We start from the raw sequence: 23,083 nt of genomic DNA on the forward strand, positions 1-23,083 counted from the left end.
TGAGTTATGCACGTTACAAGGCAAAGGCATGGGAAGTGGGATTAATTGATTTTAATTGATTATAATTTATATCACACATTACTTTCATTGCTTTTCTTTTTTCTACTCTCTCTTCTCTCTCTTTGCATTCGGTCACCTCACTGTTAGAGAAGAAGATGGTAGAAGCAAGTAATCTGAAGAAGGAAGCAGAGGCTAGGTATGGGTAATGTAAACCTAACTCATTTTCATTTTCTTCTTTAATTACATTGCAAGTTTTTCTCAGTCCTCTATCCTCTCTCTTTCGGTCTTGTCTAGCAGGAAAGGAGGGGTGAAGCAAGCTATCAGTAAAAATCACAGAGAATCTAGTTGCAAGGAAGAGGCCATTGTGATTATGGCATCAAGAAAAAAGAAAATCTGAAGTATGGAGTGGCTGAGATCTTTGTAACAAAAGGTAAGGTGTGGTGAAGAAGTCTCAAGCCTTCCATAACCAAAAATGGAAGAGATCCATTCGGTCAGAGGAAGAAGATCCTTGGAGGCATGGCTCGTCTCTACCTTTGCTCAACCACTACAGGAGGTAGCTACTGTAGCTACGTGGAGGATGAGGCAGAGGATAAGAGCAGGAGGAGCTGTCATCATCAAGAACTCATCAAGGGCTAGGAATCCTTCTTGGAGTGAAAGTCAAGATGGAAGGCCCGGATTGATGAAGATTGGTGACAAGGAAAGACACAGAGGTAATTGCATGTTGGGTTTTACATTCGGTTTTCTCTCCTCTCTCTCTGGCCGAACCAGTTTTGGTTTGAAGAAGAAGAAGTTTAGCTTGGTTCAACAGTTTCAACCGTGGAGGCTTCCCCTTCTATAAATAAGGGAGAACAGCCAGGGCTTGAAGCAAGGAGCGAGAGTGCAAGGCATAGAGTTCTCATAGCTACCTAAGCTAACAGAAGTTCTTCTCCTTCAATGTTCTTCATTTTGTAATTTTTCTGTTTAATTTTGTCTGTCTTGAGTCTCATGAAAAAAGGCAAACTGTGAGGTTTGTATGAAAAATCCATAGAGCAAAAAAAGACAGAGTGCACAAAATTAAAAGAAAAGCCATAGATGTCCTTAGAGGTCTTTTGTACATCTGTGTTGTGTTTTATGATTCTGTGGGAATCCCCTTGCAAGTTAGATTAGCACTTAGCAGTTGAAAGCTTGGCAGTGACCAAGTCAAGTTCAGGATTGGGGATTAGATTCTGGACTTGTCCCGGATAGGAAGAGTAGTTCCTAGGGAGAATTGGTGTATGTAATCATGATGATTATAGTGAAATTCCATCATTGTTGTGATGGAGACTAGATGTAGGCTGCATTGCACTTAGCAGCTGAACCAGGATACATCTTAGTGTGATTTTCTCTCTCTTCTACTCCATTTCTGTTTTCTGCTGCGTAGGAGACAAAACTGAAAAATATCTCTTGGCTGGTTACGAGACAAAAAGAAAAAGTCTCTTGACTAGGCACGAGACAAAAATAAGAAATATCTCCTCAAGTGTTCTGAAAGGACAGCAAGTGTTATCAAGCAAAAATGGGCTAAGATTCAACCCCCTCTTCTCTTAGCCATTGATAAACCATCAGATGGAATTGTTAGCAAGTTGCTTGTAATTCTTCAGGTATGTTTATTCATTTCGAATGCTCATTACAGTTTCATTACAGTTTCATTTGACTGGTGAATCAGATGCATTGATAATTTTACTTAGGCAAGATAAATCCAACTAAGTTTTGTTTATTCATTATACTATTATAGTATGGAGACCATCACTCTTGGAGACAAAAGAATTGATATCAAAACTAGTGTTCTGGAAGAAAAGGCCACAGCCTGTAACATGCTTTGCTGTTATGCTGATGAGTTGAAGGAAGGATTCTTTCCATGGATTGATCAGGTTAGACTGGGAACACTATAAAAGTTAATAACACCTTTACATATTGCACTTTGTTTATAGAAACATCTTTTTCTGAGTATTAAATTGCATGTGGGACATGTTGCAGGAACTTTAGTTCCACTTCTTAAATTTTACTTCCATGAGGAGGTTAGAAAAGCAGCCATTTCAGGTATAAGAATGATTTTTCCTTTGCATCTTTTTTTGTTAACAATTTTCCTCTGCTCATTAAGTTGCTTTATGCCATTATCCCAACTGTTTTTAATGGTTATGATTTCTTATATCATTTTAGCAATGTCGGAGCTATTACGTTCTGCAAAGTTGGCTATTGAAGGGCAATCTCAAGGTCGGGATGCATCCTATTTGAAATTTTTGAGTGACAGTATCATCCCCAGCTCTGGTGGACGCTTTACATAAGGTATTCCGTGTACAAGTTTATCTGTTCTTAGATGCATCTATATGGAATTCATTAGGTTTTTATAGCATGAGTAAGTTGTTATTATGATCTGAATCCTTAGGGGGTTGTTGATCAGTCTCGAAATATCATATAAGCTGAGGTGTTCCTTTGTGAGTGCAGTATGGACTTTTTTGTTAGTTTAGGAGACCTAGTCTAGGCATGAATTTGATAACCAAGCTTAATATAAGGTTATATTGGGTAGACTTTGCCTGGCCAATAAAAGGTGATTTGATTGAGGCCAAAGTTGTCCATGATCAACTTTGTTCCATGGTTGAAAGGTAAGGAACTCAAATTTTCCCTTTTAGTTTCCTAATGCAGTCCCACATTTACTCTTTTTTAGTTTCAGTTTTTGCTGAGGTTAGTTTTTATCAAGCATTTGCTGCTTTGATGTGCCAATGCATATTTGATTTGATTTAATTTGATTTTCTATTTAGTGTTGCCTATTTTATGTGATGTAGGTTTTGTGTGCTGGAAAAGACCTCGCAACGGAACAAACTGCTGGCCGCATGATTAATCTTCTTAGACAGCTTCAGCAAACTTTACCGCCTGCAACTCTTGCTTCTACTTGGTCATCTCTGTAGCCACAACAACAGCTTGCATTGCAATCCATCCTTTCTTCATAGTTTCCATGGTTTTGCTTCCTTGAAGTCTATCCTTTCTTGATAGCGTCACATCTGAGTTCCACTGCATTAGAGCTCAAGCTTCAGGTGATTCAGATAGAACTGTTAGATATATAATTTTGCTATACATGTTTGGTTTGTGTTGATGATCACTAATATGAATGTTAATATTTATACTCTATACAAGGTTCAACAAAAATTGAGGGGATTCCTGAGAAAACAGATTCCAAGGATGATAACTTAGTATTTGTTGCTGGTGCTACTGGTAGAGTTGGTTCAAGAACTATTAGGTACATTTGTAAGTACTCTTTAATTCACTTGTTCTTTAAGAAGAAACTTCCTTTCTTTAAAATGCTGACTAGTGATAGTTTCATTTCAGAGAGCTTATAAAACTTGGATTTAAAGTAAGAGCTAGAGTGAGGAGTGCTGAGAGAGCTGGTCTACTAATCAAGGTACAGGTTTTATCTTATGAACAAGATTTGGTATCCATTAGTGCTTGACATGAAAAGGATGTGCATTAAGATATAGAACATATGCAGAGTGTTGAGCAAATGAAGCTTGATGATGGAACAAGTGGAGGGAGTCAAGGTAAGACAAGAAAGTTTATGGATTTCATGATTTGTGTAGGTTTGGCAATAAAGAAAATGCTGATGTATTGAATAACAAGACAATGTTTTTGGTTTTTAGCCCAGCTGTAGAGAAGCTTGAAATTGTGGAATGTGATTTGGAAAAACCAGATCAAATTGGACCAGCACTGGGGAATGCATCAACAGTTATATGTTCTATTGGTGCTAGTGAGAAGGAAGTTTTTGACATCACTGGCCCTTGTAGAATCGATTATCGCGCCACCAAAAGCCTTATTGATGCTGGTAAGACAAGATTCTTCACTCTTATGTTAAGATCTTGTTAAGTCCTAATCTTAAAACACAAAACTGTCATAACAATTTGTTCCTTGTTATTTGGTTAAGACTAATGTCTTAATATGATGAAAACTCAAAATGGTTTTGTTTTTTCTATGATGCAGCAACTGTTGCCAAAGTAATCACTTCATACTGGTTACTTCATTGAGAACAAACAAATTTAGTTTACCTGCAACTATTCTCAAGTGAGCATTAATGAAATTCTTTCTGATATTATCATATTTTAACAAGAAGTTCAACTGATTGCTGAATTTCCGATCTTAAAGTCTGTTTTTAAGTATCAACTTCATATTGAAAATAGTACTGCATGTGATTTTTCACTTTTAAGATTATGATGGTAGTTATGCCATAAAGCAGGATCCTAACTGTCTAAAACTATTTACATTGTTCTTCAGATAGTGAGACCTAGAGGTATGGAGCGGCCGACGGATTCTTACAAGGAAACTTATAACCTAACACTATCAACAGAAGACACTTTATTTGGGGGTCAAGTATCAAACCTTCAGGTGCTTAACATGTAAACTTTTGTGCTAATTTCCAATTTTGTAAAACTAGTCCTATGAATGACAGAGCAAAAGTAACAAGTTCTGTTTTATGGTAGGTGGCAGAACTTATGGCAGTCATGGCCAAGAACCCTGATCTTGCATATTGTAAAATAGTGGAGGTAGTAGAAGAGACAACTGCGCCGCTGAATCCCACAGAAGAGCTTCTTGCAAAGATATCATCTCAAAGACCTTATATTTCTTCACCAAAGGTATGTCCTTTCTTACATTACAAGTTATGACAAAGAAAAAAATTACCCCACTGCTATAACTATACTAAGATATAATTTATGATTCATTGTTTATTGATGTTTAAACTATGATTTTCTATTGATGTTTAAACTGCTTTGGATTGCAATCCTTTAGAATTTGTGCAAGATATTATATTGATGTTTAAACTATGATTTTCTGTTATATTAGGAGTCCAAGTGAAGTCAAGTAGTTCTAGTGCAGTTCCACTATCACCGCCACCGTCGCCATCCTCAATCTCTTCGGATGAGGACTATGATGATGATGATGAGGATGAAGATGACACTGAAGACTATAGCTGATAGTTTTAGTATGGTTGAACAATATACTAGGAATTATAGTTGACGATCAATACACTTTGTTTATGTTTTGAATTATATTAACTTGCTTGTTTATAATACTTGTCTTTTAGTTTGATAATACGATGAATTTGTTTATTTTTTGAAATATTATAAATATTCGAATACAAATTAGATAAAAATTTGTATTAAATTTATATTTATTTTGTATGAAAATAAGTTTATTTTGTAATTGGAAAAATCTAAAAAAAAATTCTATTTTACCTTACTGACGGATTTACAGACAGATTTTCTGTCTGTAATCAGAGTGTGAGATGATTTCCCAAAGTTCAAATTACAGACAGAAAATTTGTCGAAAAATTCGTCTGTAATTACAGACGGAAAATTCGTCTAAAAATCCGTATGTAATTACAGACAGAAAATCCGTCGGAAAGTTTGTCGTTTTCGAAAAATGGATGGAGAATTTATAGAAGAAAAATCCGCCGATAACTGGTAAAAATTCGTCGGTAAATAATTTTCGACGGAACTTTTACAGAAGGACAAAATCCGTCGGTAATTTTTTCGGTAACCAAAAATCTGTTTGTAATAAAGACTAAATCTATTTATAAATCTATCTATATTAATCCATTTTCTAATTGTGTAATCCACTTCTGTCCTTATCCCATACTTTAGTAACACAACGCGATCCCTGTTTGTATATGCACCATGTATAAAACAATTCATTACTTATTTAAAAATTATTTCCCCCAAATAATATCATTATTCGAAACCTACTAAGATGCTTCTTCTTGAGCCCAAACACATTTTTAATCTTTGTTCTCTCGTTCTCAGGGTAAGATTGGGACCCAACGGACCGGTTTAACAAAGAAGAAAATGATTAAGCAAGACTTTTGTACGCTAAATATTATAAGAGGAATAAACATTGAAAATTAATTTTTAATTAATTACTATTAATTAAATTTTTTAAAATAAAAATTCTTATCTTTTAAACAAATTTAGAGTTTAAAATACTCACCAGAAATTTAGAGTTTAAAAATAAGAATTTAAAATTTAAAATTAAAATAAAATATAAATTTTTAAAAGTTGACTAATATTTAATGCTTCATTAAATTATTATAAAAAATATGAAGTTTTTTTATTTTATAAATTATAATAATCATTTGAAGTTTAATTAATATGGGTTATCTTTTTAAGTAATAGTTAAAAATTTGAATTCCACGTAATAATTCATTAATAAATAGTAGATTAATTTTTAACTTATCTAACACAAAGATATCATGAGAAATAAAAATAATAATAATAATCTAAATCCTATATGTATAGCTGTTAAAATTAGACCAAATCATTTGGTTCGATTGAAAAAATATTGAACTGGACTCTAAAACGATCAAAATCAAACAAAATCGATCAAAATCAGTAATTTGACCGGTTCTATATTATGCATATATGCATCAATAACTTTATTTAAAAGTGAAAAATAATAATAAGAAAAAGTGTAGAGAGCTATAAATATAAGAATACATTTCATACCTAGTACACGTATGTATTTGAAAAACGTAGGATCTAAGATTGTTTTCTTCAGTTAAGTTTGGCAACTAGCTGCCGTATATACAGAACCACAAAATCACTTTCTCTCTCTCTCTCTCTGTTGCTGACAACTACTTAGCTTCATCTGAAACTTCCTTCCTTCCTTCACTCACAACAAGGCGCATACCTTTCCTTCCCTCTCTTATTATTATACTCTCTCTTCTCTTCTCTTCTCTTCTTCCCTCTTTGCATGCGCCACCACCAAAATGGGGAACCTTTGTGCTCTCCTCAAACAAAAACCTTTACCATCCACAAACAACTCCAAGAAGCTTCGTTCTTCAAACGCTGCTGCTTCAAGCAACCGCTGGTCAAGGACGCGTTCCTCCCGCAAAGACAAGTTTGATGATGCTTCCATTCGAGAACAAGCCATAGCTGCTGCAATACTGTTCAAGCAGCACCAGCAGCAGCTACAAAATGGTGCTGCCGCTTTTGATCGTTCTACCTCTCTAAGGTACCCCAATGGCTCTTCAAAGAAGAATGCTTTACCTAGAAGCTCTAGTTCCAGAGCCAGGTCCCTCACTGACCCTTTGCTTCAGCCTCACCAGCTTGTTAATCAGGTTTGTTCATACAAAACCAGAGGGGAAAGAAAAGGTTTTTTTTTTTTTTTGTGGTTTTGAAGGATTGAAACTTGATCATGGTATTGAAACAACTGCTTGATTTAATTGTTTGCTATTTTCATATAAGCTGATTTGGTAAAGTTGCATAATTTAGTGATTTAGCCAGTTTTGGATTAGGTGTAATGGACTAATGGGGTCTCTCTCTTTTTTTGTAATTATTATTTTAGCTTCCTTGTTGATCGGTTATTTTAATTAAAAAAACTGGTTTGATTTTCTGGGCTTCTGATTTCTGTTATTTATAATGAATAGTGATCATATTTTCTATCATGGCCTTAAAATAATGAAGAGGGAAATGATGCGTTTGGGGAATGGAATAAGATATTGAGATGAAACAATTATGTGGTGATTGGTTTCTGTGATGATCAGTTTTTCTTGGACTGACACAAGAACAGTGGTTTGGGAAAGAAAAGAAAATCACTTGTGTTTGATATGTATGCATCCTCTTCTCCTAGTTCAAGACGTAATTTTTAAGGAACGTGTAAGAGAATTTTTCTTGGCGGCTTGTCCTACGTGTGTTCAAAACTTCAAATATGTTGTGTTTCATTCATTGAATTGAGGATGTGAGGTTTGACCTTTCAAGTGTTTTCTACTGCAAGTTGTGTATAGCTTTGAAGGTAACCTTGTTTTGGCTCTTTCTTATGACAAAACAGAGATATTATGGTGACAAAGACATGGTTTCTAAAATAATAATTGACATTCAGAATCTAAGTATTGAGGATGCAATGACTGTATAGTGTCATTTTCAAACAAAAAAATGTATTAAGAATTTCTAGCTTCCTTGATTCGGATTCTGTTGAATGTGTTTATTCACTTATTTATTTTTTATCTATTGCAGAAATTGGTGTACTGCTATTAGAGCAAACTATGATTATTTAGTTCTCATTTTTCGAACTCAAATAATAGGAGTTATTCTTTTCTTATCAATTTGACAGGGTATAAAGGTTGATGATCTCGAGACGAATCATTTTGTTCTTGTTCATGGAGGTGGTTTTGGTGCCTGGTGTTGGTACAAAACTATAGCACTTCTAGAAGAAGCTGGTTATAAAGTATCCGCCATAGATTTAACCGGTTCTGGAGTTCATTCATTTGACACAAACAACATAAAGAGCCTCTCACAATATGTGAAGCCACTTACTGACTTTGTTGAAAAACTTCCTGAAGGAGAAAAGGTGCTTATTTCATTACATGCTCATTTTATAAATGATGGACTGTTCTATGTTAATTTGTATCTTTTTTGGCTGTGTTTGAGAGTTTCCGATTCTTAAAACAGGTAATCTTGGTTGGACATGATTTTGGCGGGGCTTTATTAAAAAATTTTGAGAAGAAAAATATAATAATAAAAAATATATATGGGTAAAGTACATTTTTTGTCCCTGAAGTTTGGCAAAAGTTTCAAAAATACCCTTAAGTTTTATTTTGTTTCAATTTTGTCCCAGAAGTTTTCGATTTGCATCAAATATACCCCCCGACAGCTAAATTTTCAAAAAATTTAAGACCAATCTAACAATAATGCATGAAAATAATGCTAATTTGTTTGTGTTGAGGGTTGTTCTTATGAAATTGTTGTTGAATTGGTCTTAAATTTTTTGAAAAATTAGCCGCCAAGGGTATATTTGATACAAATCGAAAACTTTTGGGACAAAATTGAAACAAAATAAAACTTAGGGGTATTTTTGAAACTTTTGTCAAACTTCAGGGACAAAAAGTATACTTTACCCAATATATAATTATAATAAATTAACAAGAATAATGAAAGAGAAAATGAAAAATAAGTTGTGTTCCTTGTTAGTGTCTCTGTGTTCTTCCTGTCAGGATAGACACAAAATACACTAATTCAGTATCTCTTGACACAATATCTCTATTCATGTCTTATCTATCAAATACGATTTTGTGTCTCTGTGTTTCTGTCTCAATGTCATGTCCTTGTAAACAAATACATCCTTATAGATTTCTCTTTTCACGTAGTATTATTTTTTGTATTCTTGCTTTTTCAGATAGTGACTTAGCGAATGATTTGGACTATCGAAAATCAACAAGCGACTTCTACATATATGTAGGATCCAACCTCATCTCGTGGTTGAGCCGCAAGCAACACACAATAAGTAAATCATCATCTGAGGTGGAATATCGTTGTTTGGTCGACACAAACTCTAAATTATGTGAATTGAGAAGCTCTTGAGGGAATTGCACATTATATACTACTTATGTTCCACCAATCATTTTTTATGACAACCTAAGTGTTGCCTTTCTTTGTTGTTCATAGTAAGTCTGAACACTTTGAGGTTGACCTACATGATGTTAGAGATCAAGTGACTAGCAAGAACTTGTACATTGTCCACATTTCATTCTTTTCTCAGGTTTCTGTCATGACCCAAATCAAGTCGTGATTGGCGCTTAAGGAATAAGTTCTTTAGCAAGCCAATCAATTAAATTTACAGAAAAATAGACAGAATCTCTTCTATTCCTAGAACCTTGCTAATATGAGTATTATCTTTCTGTATTAATAATATGTATCCATCTCTAACAACAACAACTACTCCCAATTATATTCACAAACCAAACAATATCAAAAGTCACATTATATAAGTTAATAACTAAAGCATATAGTTGAATCCATAGTTTTACATAACCAACTCATAATTATTATTCAGAGAGTTTGAAATCCAAAATAACATAACTCACACGAGAATCTTGCCTGTGACATATAAAGTATTGACATAATCTAAATTTCAGCACAAAAGTTCCACCACATACAAACATAGCCCTTGGCTAGAAGAATGACTCATCAAAATGGCTAAGATCTACTGTGGGGCAGGTGGAATGGAACCTGAATTGACACTTGTCTCTGAAAAATATGAGAACATGATAGATCAGAGTGCGTTTTGCAACTCAGTGAGCAAATATTATATCTATAACTCACACAAGACAATACCAAATTTACATTGAAAGTTATATTTCTTTTTAGAGATGAGAAATTCATATTATGTAAATATGCAAATAAATAGATAAGTAATTAAACAAATGAACTGACATGGGAGTTTTCATTCCAGAAGTCAAATAAAATCAAATATTACACATTTGGACAACTCCATTTCTAAGGGTAGTCCTTTTCTCTAGTGTGTCCGTATGGTAATACATACAGACCCAATGTGTGGCCTACACGTTAAGCTAATAACGTCCCTGCTAACTAAGATTTTAGCCAGATGCATCTAGATTAACATCATAATCGCCGTTAACTATATTCTTTTAGTCAGAATCTTCCAAACTAATTCAAAATAAATTATGTATAACAAATCTATGATACCCGTAACATATTACCAAATTCCATGATAACTCAAATATATATATAAAAGTATGCATACTAAAAATCAAATTAAAGCAAAATAAAGTCAATTACAAAAAACATGTATGCTTTCCAAAATATACAAATATTGTCTCATGTGTATTTCTATAAAATTATGAGCTTTTTAAAAATTAATGTTCATTTCAATAATTCAAAAATTACAACAATCAAAATATTTTTCAAATGCTAAAAATAATGATTCATTTTAAATATTGATAGTAATATACGTAAAAATAATTATGAACATAATATCCACTCACAACTTAGTTTCAAGAAATCGAAAGCAACCACTACAAGAGAGGCGGAGGATACCGGCCAAAAATTGCCGGCCATTAATCTAACTGCCGCAAATAATAGAGATATCAGCCATTGTAATTCCACTGCCGCAACATTTGATTGATTAGCAGCTACTACATGAAGAACCGCCGGTAATCAAGACCTTTATATCAATTTTCATTTATTCAATCTATTTTTTATCTTATAACCAACACTCCCCCCATCTGCCGAAATCCCTAATTTCTGCTCCACCCTACACTTCTGCGTGGTTGTGGAGTCGCACAGCTGCCATCGATCCTTCTCTCCCCGGCAGCAACCTTTCACCTCTCCTCCATAATACGTGAAATCTCTGCTTCCTCCTCCACGGTGCGCAAAATCCGTAATCTCTGCTCCACCGTGCGATTTTGTGTCGTCGTGGAGTCGACCCGTGGCTGCCCATACATCCTCCCCTCATCGTTGTCGAAGTTTCCTAAATCCTCAACCGTGCATGAAACCCTTACACCCTCCTCCACCGTGCGCGAATCTCAGCTATCGCGGCCTCTTTCCTGTCACTTGTTTTCATTCTTGATTTTGATGTTGATGTTGTTTTGATTGGACTCATGGTGTTTAGTTTTTGGATTATGTTATTGCTTACTATTTGTTATTTTTAATGGATCTGGATGGAGAGAGAGAGAGAGAGAGAGAGAGAGAGAGAGAGAGAGAGAGAGAGAGAGAGAGAGAGAGAGAGAGAGAGAGAGAGAGAGAGAGAGAGAGAGAGAGGTGTTCTGAGTTGCTTTTTTCAGCTTTCAAAATTCAGAACGTTTAAGCTCTGGTTAAATAAAAAGCTTCTGCATTAGCAAGCATAGTTTCTGAAGATTGGAGCCATTCAAGCAGTGGTAGAAGTGTTAATTCCTCTAAGATTGATGCGTTAGTACTAGACATTTAACTACAGCTACAAAAGCACCTATGCTTCCTCCTTATGTATTTTTTTTTTTGATAGAATTTAGTTTAGAAATAAAACTTATTCTCAAATTTTGCATGTAAGACCTGTGTTAATTTTGCACTATGGTGGAAAACATAATTAGCCGTTTGTTTGTCAGTAAATACCTGAGCTAATTTGTGTATGTGTTATTACTTTTGATCACTTTAAATGTAGGTTCATGAGTTGAGGCAACAATTTTTTCATTCCATAAATCCTGGTGGGCTTATCGGGGATCGGCGTGGAGTTGTTCCTGCTTCGGGCTTTTCTTTTAGTGCTCAGCAAATCTAAAAAGTCATCAAGGAGAACAAAGATCTTGACCTTCCCCCACACAAGGTAATATCTTGATACCTGATGTGATTGCTTTTGATTGTTTTAATGGAAATACTACTTGTGTTTTTATTGTATATTGATTTCATTAATTATTTGTAGTTAAGCCACTTGTAGGTCATGGTTGCTATTGTAAGATGCAATGTTCTGAAAACCGGTTCGAATTGGCCGGTTGAACTGGTCAAACTGTGAACCAGACCAAAAAAACAGATCGGTCAATCATCAAAACCGTAAAAGTAAAAAATCGGAATTGAATCGACGAACCGGTCGATAACCGATCGGTCGAACCAAACCGTGACCCGGACAATTTTTAAGTTAGCAACAAAACGCTGCCGTTTTTGAGTTTTTTCCCCTCTGAAGTCTGAATCCCTAAATCACGAAAACTCCCAAGGCTGAGACTGAGATCCCTAATTGGCTTCGCTGCTCTCTCTGCTTCAGTGGTTCCCATTGTTGATGATTCTTCTTCGAGCTTCACTGAAGTCACTGGCGTCACTGCGTCACACGGGTCGAGGGCTCGCCGTCAAGACACCGCCGTCGTGCCATCTAGAGCCGTCGAGAACTTAGAAGTGAGAACGCCTCACTCTCACACGGGTCGAGCCACCGCCGTCGAGCCACCGCCGTCGAGCCACCGCAGCAGCCGTGGAGAACTGAGAAGGTGCCTTCGCTGTCTCTCACCGCCTCACTCTCACTCTCCCTGTTGCATGTTCTGCCTTGAAGGTGACTTCGCTGTCTCAGTGTCTCCCACTCTCTCTGTTTTATTTTTCTTTGAACTGTGTAGTGTGATTAGTTGATTATCAAACTGATTGGAGGTATTTTTCTTTGAATTGAATTGAGTAATCCCACTCTCCCTTCCCCCTGATGCTTGGAGGATGTTAGGTTGGTTTTTCTCCTGGTCTTCAAAGGTCAGGTAGAAAATTCAGGTGCCATCACCGCCTCTCGGTGCCTTCGATAAGATCTCTGCTGAAGATATTGTTGTCGCTGCTGGGCTGCCCCATCCATGCTTACCGTCGTTGCTCCGTCCAGTCTTTCTTCATCCTTCATCGTGTTTTCTAGGATCATCATGTGGCTGCGTCATGCTCTCTCTAGCCGTTGATTTCAGCACCTTTGTGGTTGCCCCGTGATACCTCTATGATGGTGCCCGCAACGGTGATGTTGTCGGTGATGATTTTTCCTAATTCCTTTCTCCTTCATCACAAACCCTAATTTCTGAACATAGATTGTTGTTGATTTTTTTTTATTTTGGTGAGAAATTGGAAGAAGAACAAGATGTTTGTTGTTCTTGTTAATGTTTTTTTTGACAATGATGTGATTATTTTCTTGTTCTTGTTAATGATGATGGTTTTGGTGATGAATTACTGTTTTGATTTTAATTTATTTGAGGTTGTTGTCGAAGGTTAGATTTTTTTGTTGGATTCATGAATAGATGGTGATGGGATAGTAGTGGGTGGCATCGTGGTGGTGGTGAGAAGAGAAAGAGGGGTATTCTTGTCATTTAAAAAGTTAACCTGTCCAAAATGACAAAGAGAAAGTATAGAGAGCCAATGACCTAAGCGTACAATGTGTACAATGAAGGTTTAGAAAGTATTAGAGATATGATTATTAGTGTTACATTATCCTGTCAGGTTATGCTTTTGGGATGAGTGATTTCAGGACATGGTATTAGAGTTCTAGATCCGGAAGGTTAAGAGTTCGAACCTTAGTGAACTCAAAATTAGTTTTTTATAACATGAGATGTTTATTATCCCTGGTATCCGGATGGTTATTCTGGATAGTATAGGTGTATAGGTGATGTTCATTTTATTCATAAACCAAAGATTTAGCCCATTGTACACATTGTACGCTTAGGCCATTGGCTCCCTAGCACTACTCATTTTAAAATTGTATTAAACCTTAGGGACGATTTTATATGCAAAAAAAGATGGGAGACGAAAAAAATTTTCGGCCTAAATTACAGGGACTAAAATCATACTTAACAAAAAAAAAACTAATTAGATTATCTCTAATTGTAAAGTAGAGTAGTACATATTTGAAACTAATTAATAAGTTGATAAATAAAAAGTGTTCTTAAAGTAGTTTTAGTGCTAGTTTGGGTACCATTAAGTTGATAGAAAAATGTCTTATTTCAATAAAAAATTTTTTTTTTATCTTTCTCATGTTTGGTAAATTTCTAGTAGTAAAATTTTTATTATAAAACGGTTTTTCGGTTCAACTACGGTCGAACCGGTTGAATTTATAAACCAGTAAACCAGTAATTAGAGCGGTTCGATAACCGGTTTGGTTTTCAGAACCTTGGTAAGACGTGAAGAAATTGCCAATGAGAAATATGCCCTTTTTGCTGCCAATGAGGTATTTGTTTTTCTTTAGCTATGATTATCCAATACATTTTGATAGTCTTATATACTATAATTACTGAAATTAGTTGAAATTACCACTCAGGACTAGCGTCAGCTAGATGAGGCTGTGCAATCACGTCCAGTTGCTGAATTTGGGAAAAAGCTCAATTCGCTTCTTGATACTTGTCTTTCAGAGTTAGTATAGTTAATTTTATCTGACATTTTATCCATATAGTATATTTTATTTTATATGAGATATGGTAAATATTGTTAATAAGCTTTGAGTTCACTCTCTAAGCTTTTCATATCATTTTATGGAAGTACTAAAATTAGCATGTTGATTAGTAGGTCATAACATATTTTCATATTTATAAACATCTGTATTTTTGTTTACCTATTTGTTAAAATAAGAAATTTATGAAGGTATATTTGAGTCTTTTTTGTCTTTTCTTCTTTCAACATAGGTATGATGTTGAAGCCACTTATTTTGATGAAGGTGTGAGAACTGCTAAACAAAAGCACCTTCAAGAAAAACTATTGCAAGTAACTATATCAACTTAGCTCTTGTGCAAACATGCTTCTTAGACCTTCCCCTTTTCCATTACATAAAGGAATTAGTCGTTATTGAAAGAGATAAATAAGTTGGCATTACAAATGAATATTTATCATTTATGATACTGGATTAGTCATGTCTATCTGTTCTATTCTACCTTCAAATGCTTTTCTATGTTTGTGATATTAATTATGTTACTTCATTTTCCCTATTGTCTTTTCAATAATGCTTTTCCATGTTTGTGATATTAATGATGCTACTTTATTTCTCCTATTGTCTTTTCAATGGGATAGCTTGTCCAACTAGCATTCCACTCTGCCCTTGGACATATAAGGATTGGAACTTTCGATAAGTTCAAGGAAGCATTTGATAAGGCTTTGAATAAAGGGGAAGGGTTTTCTGAAGCTGTTATTAATTGCACAGTAAACAAAACTTATTCTCAAATTTTTACAACTTAGCTCAGGTATTTACTGACAACACATACACCTTTTTTTGTTATGTAGTTTGCATTTTAATATCTATTTTTGCATTTGTAACTCTATTTAACTGTTGATTGTTGCTATTCCATAATAACATTAAGCACATTCAATTGGAATGCTCTACTATGACTAAGAGGTTATGTTTTATGACAGCGGCAAGACACAACGTGACATCTTGGAGGCCCTTCTCCGAGAATGGATATCTGAAGATCTGATGGAGGCACTCATGAATAGAGGAGTTCATCTTTCTCCTACAATGTGAGTGTAAGACATTCTTTCTAGCTAATTTTCTTTTTATTGGGTATTGGTATTTAACTATTTATTTTCTACCATGTGACTTCTATGCACTAAAAAGTTGTTTGTCATTGACTGTATTTAGATTTGAAGTGGGAGCATGGGTGACATTTAAAAAAATTGTCACAGCTCCTACCTATGGATAGCAAAGTGCTAGACCAAAGAGTGTTGGAGTTGTGCAAAGTATTCAAGATCGTGATAACCTCTGGAGAAGTTTATGTTTTGGCAAATGAAATTGTAAAACTCATTCCATTAGACCGAGGGCAACATGTACAGTTGAAAGAAGACGAGAAAGAGCCCAAATATGATTTTGTATGAGTGCTACACAGTAATCTTTTGTATAAATTTATGATTTCATTGTTATGTCTATATTTTGGGATTTTTGTTGGATCTGTATTAAATACCTACATATTTTGCAGTGCTCTGTTGTCTATATTTTAGGATGAAAACTGCTAAACTTTTTTTAAAAGCATCCATTAGAATTGTGGCAGTTCTAAACTGCTGCATTTTTTTTTTAAACTAGTAAAGGGATAGCGGTGGCTTTAAAACCGCCAGTAAACATGCTGAAAATCATGGCACTCGTATTTTGCGGTGGTTTTCTATGTGATTGCCGCGAATTACTGATTTAGCGGTGGTTATACCAGCGGTTGCTGGAAACTGCCGCCAAACCTAATCCCGGTGCTCATAACCAGGGCGGTCTGAGGAGCCGCCGGCCTTTGATTTTGCGTCATGAAAAAAACCGCCGCTATTCTCCATTTTTATTGTAGTGAATTCTGAGCGCACCACCGAACTACCAAATGATGTCCAATAACTCTACAATTCTATAATAATAATAATAATAATAATAATAATAATAATAATAATAATAATAATAATAATAATATTGTTAATTAACATAATTTTATTCAATTTGACAAAAATTCCAAATTTTTTAAATCTAATAACCTTAATTCGGACTTAAGCATATTCATAAGCATAAAGATGACCAAAATTAGAAATATAAGTAATTATTAAGCAAAAAAATTATTTTGAAATCTCAATAATGATCGGAATTTAAAATTTGAAGTTTTTTTTCACCTACTAAACTTCGCTGATTTTTTTGGTTATGGAAGATGTGAATGTATTATATCGGGTTATGGATTATAGAGGTACTATACCAATATGTGGGACAGCCTTTTTTCAGAGATGATGCTAAGAAGTCGGACCATCCGATTTCGTTGTTTTTATAATTTTGTTAGCAAATCGGAGGGTCCGTTTTTGTATGGAGGGATATCTAAAATTCAAATAAAGCTTATCGGACCATGCGATTTGTGCCTGTATAATTTTTTAAAAATTTATGTAAATGAAATCGAAGGGTCCGTTTTGGTTATTAGTTATTTTTTAAATTAAGTTCAACAACTCGTTGGGTCCGAGTTGTGCAAGGAAAAAATTGTTTTTAATTTTCGCAGAATGAAATCGGATGGTCCGTTTTCATTATTATATGTTTATTTTAAAATAACATCTTTCTGTCCTTTTTTTATTTTTAATATTAGATTAATAATAATTTTTTTAAATTGTAATCTACTGTGTTATTTTTCTAAAATGTGGGATGATTTAATGTACGAAGTACAAATCGGACCGTCCGATTTGTGTACTCCAAATTTTTTTAATACAAATCGAACCGTTCGATTTGTGTACCTTCCATAATTTTAAAAAACACCAAATTCCATTGTAAAACAAATTTCCATTATAAACAAATGGAAGAAGCAGCTGCAAGCTTTCATGGAGGAAGAAGATTGAGGTATTCAAGCTGGGTGGGGAAGGAAGCAAAGAAGGGAAAGTAAGGGTACGCATGCAAGGAGTCCGAGTTGTGGGGTTAAAGGGGCACCGTCGCTGGGAGCCACTAGCATGCAACACGTGGCTTGTGCTACTACAACTCGGAGGGTCCGTGTTCCTCCAGTAACTCGTATGGTCCAATTTGGTGAAGGCCAAGTCGCACGGTCTGATTTGTACGTTGCTGACACTACACTCAGGTAAAGCTTTCCTCTTCTCCATAACGCCGTCCTACTCCAAATCACTTTCCATAATAAAATTAATTTGCGTAAACTATTAAATAAAATTATGAAAAAATAATTTTTTTTAATATAAGTGATATATTAAAATAAAATAATAAAATAAAATTTAGTGTGTTGTAATTAGGGTTTGAGAAAGTTTCATGACAAATTCAGGGTTTGAGTTAATGGTAGTTAAATTCAGTTAGTTAGATAGTTTTAGTCTTAGCACTCTTCATAGCAAATTGTTGTATTTTGTTTTACCATATCTAACATTTTATTTATAAGCATTAACTTCATATATCAACTAATCAACATGCTCATAAAAAAAATAATTTTTTAAAAAATATAACTTTTTAATAAATCATAATCTTTTAATAAGTCATAATTATTCATACAATTTTATAAAAAAAATATATAACTTGTAATCAGGATTTTTTTATATTTTAAAAATATATCCCACATTACATCATCAATAAATGGCTCCTCATGTGGGATATATTTTTAAAATATAAAAAAATCCAAACTGGCCTGGTTTCGCCTCTATAAATGCATATGGGTTTAGTTAGCGTATACTTTTAAAATATATGATAAGATTATTATTAATAATTTTTTTAAAATATTTTTGTTTAATAAATAAAAAATAAACATATTAAAAATTTAAACTTTAATTTTGTATTTAAAAAAATAATATAACTTACTCCTTTTTTGTGGGTGCCAGTTTTATTTGCATCAAAATTATGCCTTTAACAATGACGAAGAAGAAAAAATCAAATTTTGCAGAAATTTGAAATGAACAATAAAACTTAAATGACTTGAATAAAAGGGAAATCAAATTACAGAAAAAAAAAGTGTTTGGAAAAATAAATAGCAAATTAAAAGGTAAAGACGGGAAAGGATAAAAGTTGCTGAATTTAAAGAAAAGGAAAGGACATTGCAAGGAAGATAAATTGCATGAAAAGAAAGTTGTAGGGAATTTAAATGAAAAGTAAAGACATGGAAGGAACCCTTCGAAGAAAAAGACTCTTGACTGATTCAGAAAGTCGTTGGGATGTGAGTGAGTGTGAGTGTTTTCTCCGAAAAGATTCACACCTTTGTTCCTTCGAGCTTTCACTCATTTATAGAAGTCATCGACCAATCAAATTCAAATATAACTTCCACGTGCATTGATCCTTGAATAACCGTTTCCGCTATTTGAGTCTGTAACTTCCGCCAACTATCTTCACTTAGTAACTTCCTTCGATTGCTTCACACTCTCTCGATGAGTCCTAATCGATCTGAATTCTCAATTCTCTTCTTCATCGATTGACCATCTTCAAGGAATCCAATACAGTTATTCTCCACCTCGAAGTTCACAACTTGTTTATCTTTTCCGACTAACAAATTGTACTGCTGACCTCTTTTTTGACAGACTATGTCGAGTCTGCCTCTTCGATTTTCACACTTAAGTCAATCGACTAATTGAGAGTACATAACGGAGTACCTAATTGGCTCCAATCCAAAGTTAATTGTAACATGTATTTGGAGGTTGATCGAAATATTATTTTGACACTTGGCAATGATCGAAGTCTAAACTTGTCGAACGTTGGCTTGTCAAAGAATTCGATAACATCTTGATCGATATTATTCTTGTCGAAAATATTATTTTTCGATACAACATATAGTAGCTAAAATATAGATTTAACTCTTAAAATCTTTCGATATTACAATTTTAAATAAGTCTAACGATTTTATAAAATTTTTACTAAGTCTAACGATTTTACGATTTAAATCTTATTAAAATTTTACGTTTTACATACTTAATTTATTTTTTTAATTTTCTATAAAATCTCAATTTTTTCTAGTTTGGTTGTTATGATCTTAACAGTTGACATCCATACCAAAATGAAGTATGACAATTCTAACCTTACAAGATAACGGTGGCAAACTCCAAAAATATGTGGTAATTATGGATTTATCTTCATGGAGTGAATTTATTGTAAGTAAATAGATAGAGAGATTCATGAAAACTCAAGTGACAAAGGTTATGAAAACGGTTATGAAAATTCTGGAAATGTTTACTCAAGCATCAAGGCTAAAGGTGAATATCCATAAATATAAGGTTCAATGTTCTAAAAATGTTTCAGTGAGAAGAAAAGAAATATTGTTAGAGGTCTCTAGTATCCGATTTTACCAAGACCCGAAAAGATATTTGGGAGTTAATATTAGTTATGAGAGGGCTTCTAGGCGAGAAGAAAAGAGGTGTTATTAGGAGTCTCGAATATTCGATTTTGCCAAGACCTAGAAAGATATTTGGGAGTTAATATTGGTCATAACAGGACTTCTAGAAAGATGGCGCAGGAAGTCATTGACAAGATTCGTTCAGAGAAAGCTTGCTAGTTGAAAATGGTGCTTGCTGAATAAGGCGAGTAGACTTTGTCTCGTGAATGCGGTTATGGCTTCTATTCCAGTAGTTTACAATATGCAAGTTTTCCTTCTTTCGAATTATGCGTGTGACAAGATTGATTCTTTGATGCGTCAGCTCTTATGGAAGAGTCAAGTGAATAGGAGAGAGTTGCCTTTGGTCAAGTGAATGTTGCTATAACTTCTAAAAAGGTAGGTGGCTTGGGTGTTAGACATACTTTCTATGCGAACATGACATTGCTTGGTAAGTTGGTTTGGGATTGTTTGAATAATAGGGACAAGTTGTGGGTGCAGGTTCTAACTCACAAATACCTCCGGAACTCCAAGGACATGGGCATCATTCGATGTCACAACGCCTCAACTACTTGGAGGAATATTCTAAAGGCTTACGATATCTTAAAAGAAGGATTTTGATGGAGTGTGGAAAATATGCAACAATCGATTTGGTATGATGAGTGGAGTCCTCTTAGCAAACTTTGTGAGCTTACGTCTTATGTCTACAAATCTAAATAAAATAAATTTTTCTCTTACTGGTTTGTGGAGCAATGGTACTTGGGAGGGAGATAAGCTTGCAAGCCAATTTCTTATGAAGTCAAACAGTTTTTGCACAACCTTGGGCCTCCGCTAATGTCAGAATCGGAGCCTGGATGGATCTGGTGGCCTGTATCGCTAAAAGCCTATAGTATCATTGACTCCTGAAGAAGAAAGTGAATTCGATTGAAAATAGAAAATGTGGGTGAATTTAGCGCTCTAATTTGTCAGAGAAGATAAAGATGATGATGTGGCTGAGTTTACAAAATTCCTTTTCAACAAATGTCTTCTGGTTCAAGTGTCATTTAACTTATTCGAGCAGATGTTCGAGATTCAATGCTGATTTGAAAACAATGGAGCATTGTCTTAGGGACTGTGTGAAATCAAGAGACATTTGACAAATGTTAGATCATTTGCTTATTGATTCATTTGAAGGTATCCCTTTGGAGTTTTGGATTCGGAATGAAGGTCATGTCGGGCAATGAGGCAATTGTAGGGGCAGGTCTTTGATGGGTATGGAGGCATCGTTGTAATGAAATTTTCAACAATAGCGATCAGTGATCAAACTACAAGGTTGTTGCTATGACTTGAATAACTGGTAATGATTTAAGAAAGTCTATCAGTGCCAGTTGTATAACTTTCAAGGATCAAATGAGGTGGGAATCTCCAACAGATAACACTTTTAAAGTTAATTGTGATGTGAGTCTGTTTTCTGATTGGAACCTTGCAGGAATTGGTTGTGTCATTAGAGATTCTAATAGACGTTGGATTTTGGGTTGTTTTAGTAACTGTCTTCCAGGGCTTATCGCCAGATGTGAATTTTTTGTTGTTTAGAGGGATTTAGTTTTAGTTTGGAATTGTGTTTTGAGAGATATTGTGTGCGAAACTGATTGTCTTGACATTTTGCACCTTTTAAACAATCTGGCAAATAGGCTTAATTGTGATGTTGATATTCTTCAAAAGATCCAGGAGCTTCTGTCAAGATTTTGGGTTGTAGATTTTGAATAGATGACCCGTAAAGCTAACGTTGTGGTGGATTGGCTGGCGAGATATGCAGTCAAGACCAATCCAATTTATGTTATTTGGTCGGACTCTTGTGATGAGCTTTAGCATCTTATGCTTGTGGATGTAGAATAAATGACTATTTTTTTTTTGTTTAGTCACCAAAAATAAATAAAAAGATAGATAATGTTTTCATTATATATATTAAGGGTTTAATTGTGGTAATGTATAGACAATATAAATTTTTAAACTACTAAAATATTATTTAAAAGTTCATGACAGGTATATACTAACAAAAATAATTTAAAAGATATAAAAAATAAATAAATTTTTAAAAGATTTGAAATTTGACAAAAGCAGCAAAAACAAGTATTTTTGTAAAAGGAAAATGATTTTTGTATTTTTGCGTATTTTATTCAAATTTTTTTAGAAATATTCAAATAACTATTTAAAAAGTATATGTAAAAGTTAGAGCAAAATTTCATTTTTATAAACTTTTTTATTTTTAAAAATAATTTTTTATCACTCACAAAAAAATACAAAAAATATACTTAATGTAAAGTCACAAAATTTTAAGAATGAAAATATTAGATTTTTTAATTATATTTAAAAAAATCATATCAAAATTTGAACTTTGAAACTATCTTAAAAATATATATTTAATATCTGATTATTTTTACTATGTCCATTAATTTTTTGAATAACATCTTTGTTATTTATTTTTTAAAGTTATTTTTATTTGTAATATAAAAATTTTGAATAATTTTTAATAATTTATCTTTTTTCATATATATTATCATCAAATCATGTTTTTTCATTTAATTTGCATGACTGTTTTAATAATAATTATTAAAGTCGATATTAAAATTAAAGACAAAGACAATAATAATAATAGCTAATATATAGGATAATTTATATAAATAAATTGAATAAGAATAAAATTACGCAAATATCTTAAATTGAATTTGGTTATATGCATATTTCGTTTGATTCTATGTAAATAGAATTAAATAAATTTTATTTATATTTTTTTTAATGTATATGTTGTACCAGTAGTTAATCGAATCAATTTGATTCAATTTACATAGAGAATCAATAAGACATGTATGTAACTGTTCCGAGAATTAACTGAAATTGGGTTGCTTTTGAGCCTAGACGTGAAGTCCAGACTCATTTTGAGGCAGCGTCTGACTTGTATTGATGTCGAGATGTCGCCGTCCGAATTCCTCGTGAGGAGGTGGGAGTTGTACCTGCAAGAGACTCCAATACTTAAGTTAGTAAGGGATTTAAGTAGGTTTTTAGTAGTTTGAGTTCTTCGTATACCTGAAGTTTGTCAGTATATTTATAGTAAAAAAGATAATCACCTTTTTAAAGTAG

At 33.8% G+C, this 23,083-nt stretch overlaps 1 protein-coding gene, 1 long non-coding RNA gene and 1 pseudogene across 6 annotated transcripts; all 3 read left to right on the forward strand.

Moving 5' to 3' along the window:
• Positions 1-1,751: 1,751 nt before the first annotated feature.
• LOC112743371 (protein TIC 62, chloroplastic-like) lies at positions 1,752-4,854 on the forward strand (annotated as a pseudogene).
• A 1,653-nt stretch (positions 4,855-6,507) lies between these two features.
• LOC114924069 (putative methylesterase 11, chloroplastic) lies at positions 6,508-8,546 on the forward strand. The gene is made up of 3 exons (XM_029292367.2): positions 6,508-7,114; positions 8,107-8,343; positions 8,445-8,546. Exons 1-3 carry the CDS (start codon positions 6,764-6,766, stop codon positions 8,529-8,531), a joined length of 675 nt encoding a protein of 224 aa, XP_029148200.1. The 5' UTR covers positions 6,508-6,763; the 3' UTR covers positions 8,532-8,546.
• Positions 8,547-12,068: 3,522 nt separating this feature from the next.
• Positions 12,069-16,158, forward strand: LOC112744595 (uncharacterized). Of its 5 annotated transcripts, none has more exons than XR_011871490.1 (8): positions 12,465-12,798; positions 12,916-13,239; positions 14,367-14,427; positions 14,518-14,609; positions 14,879-14,957; positions 15,261-15,430; positions 15,600-15,710; positions 15,826-16,158. It is a non-coding gene; the product is annotated as an uncharacterized lncRNA (long non-coding RNA). The 5 variants fall into 5 exon arrangements; XR_003172852.3 differs by having other exon boundaries at positions 12,482-12,798; positions 15,600-15,704; XR_011871493.1 differs by lacking the exons at positions 12,465-12,798; positions 12,916-13,239 and adding an exon at positions 12,069-12,087 and having other exon boundaries at positions 15,600-15,704.
• The last annotated feature ends 6,925 nt before the right edge of the window (positions 16,159-23,083 follow it).

This window comes from Arachis hypogaea, chromosome 14 (assembly GCF_003086295.3).
Source record: "Arachis hypogaea cultivar Tifrunner chromosome 14, arahy.Tifrunner.gnm2.J5K5, whole genome shotgun sequence".
NCBI lineage: Eukaryota > Viridiplantae > Streptophyta > Magnoliopsida > Fabales > Fabaceae > Arachis > Arachis hypogaea.

Bases quoted from the DNA above. Each gene is read 5' to 3' on its own strand.
- LOC114924069 (XM_029292367.2), top strand. From the start codon at position 6,764: ATGGGGAACCTTTGTGCTCTCCTCAAACAAAAACCTTTACCATCCACA. The intron at 7,115-8,106 runs GTTTGTTCATAC...TCAATTTGACAG, and splicing joins CTCACCAGCTTGTTAATCAG to GGTATAAAGGTTGATGATCT. The intron at 8,344-8,444 runs GTGCTTATTTCA...TTCTTAAAACAG, and splicing joins AACTTCCTGAAGGAGAAAAG to GTAATCTTGGTTGGACATGA.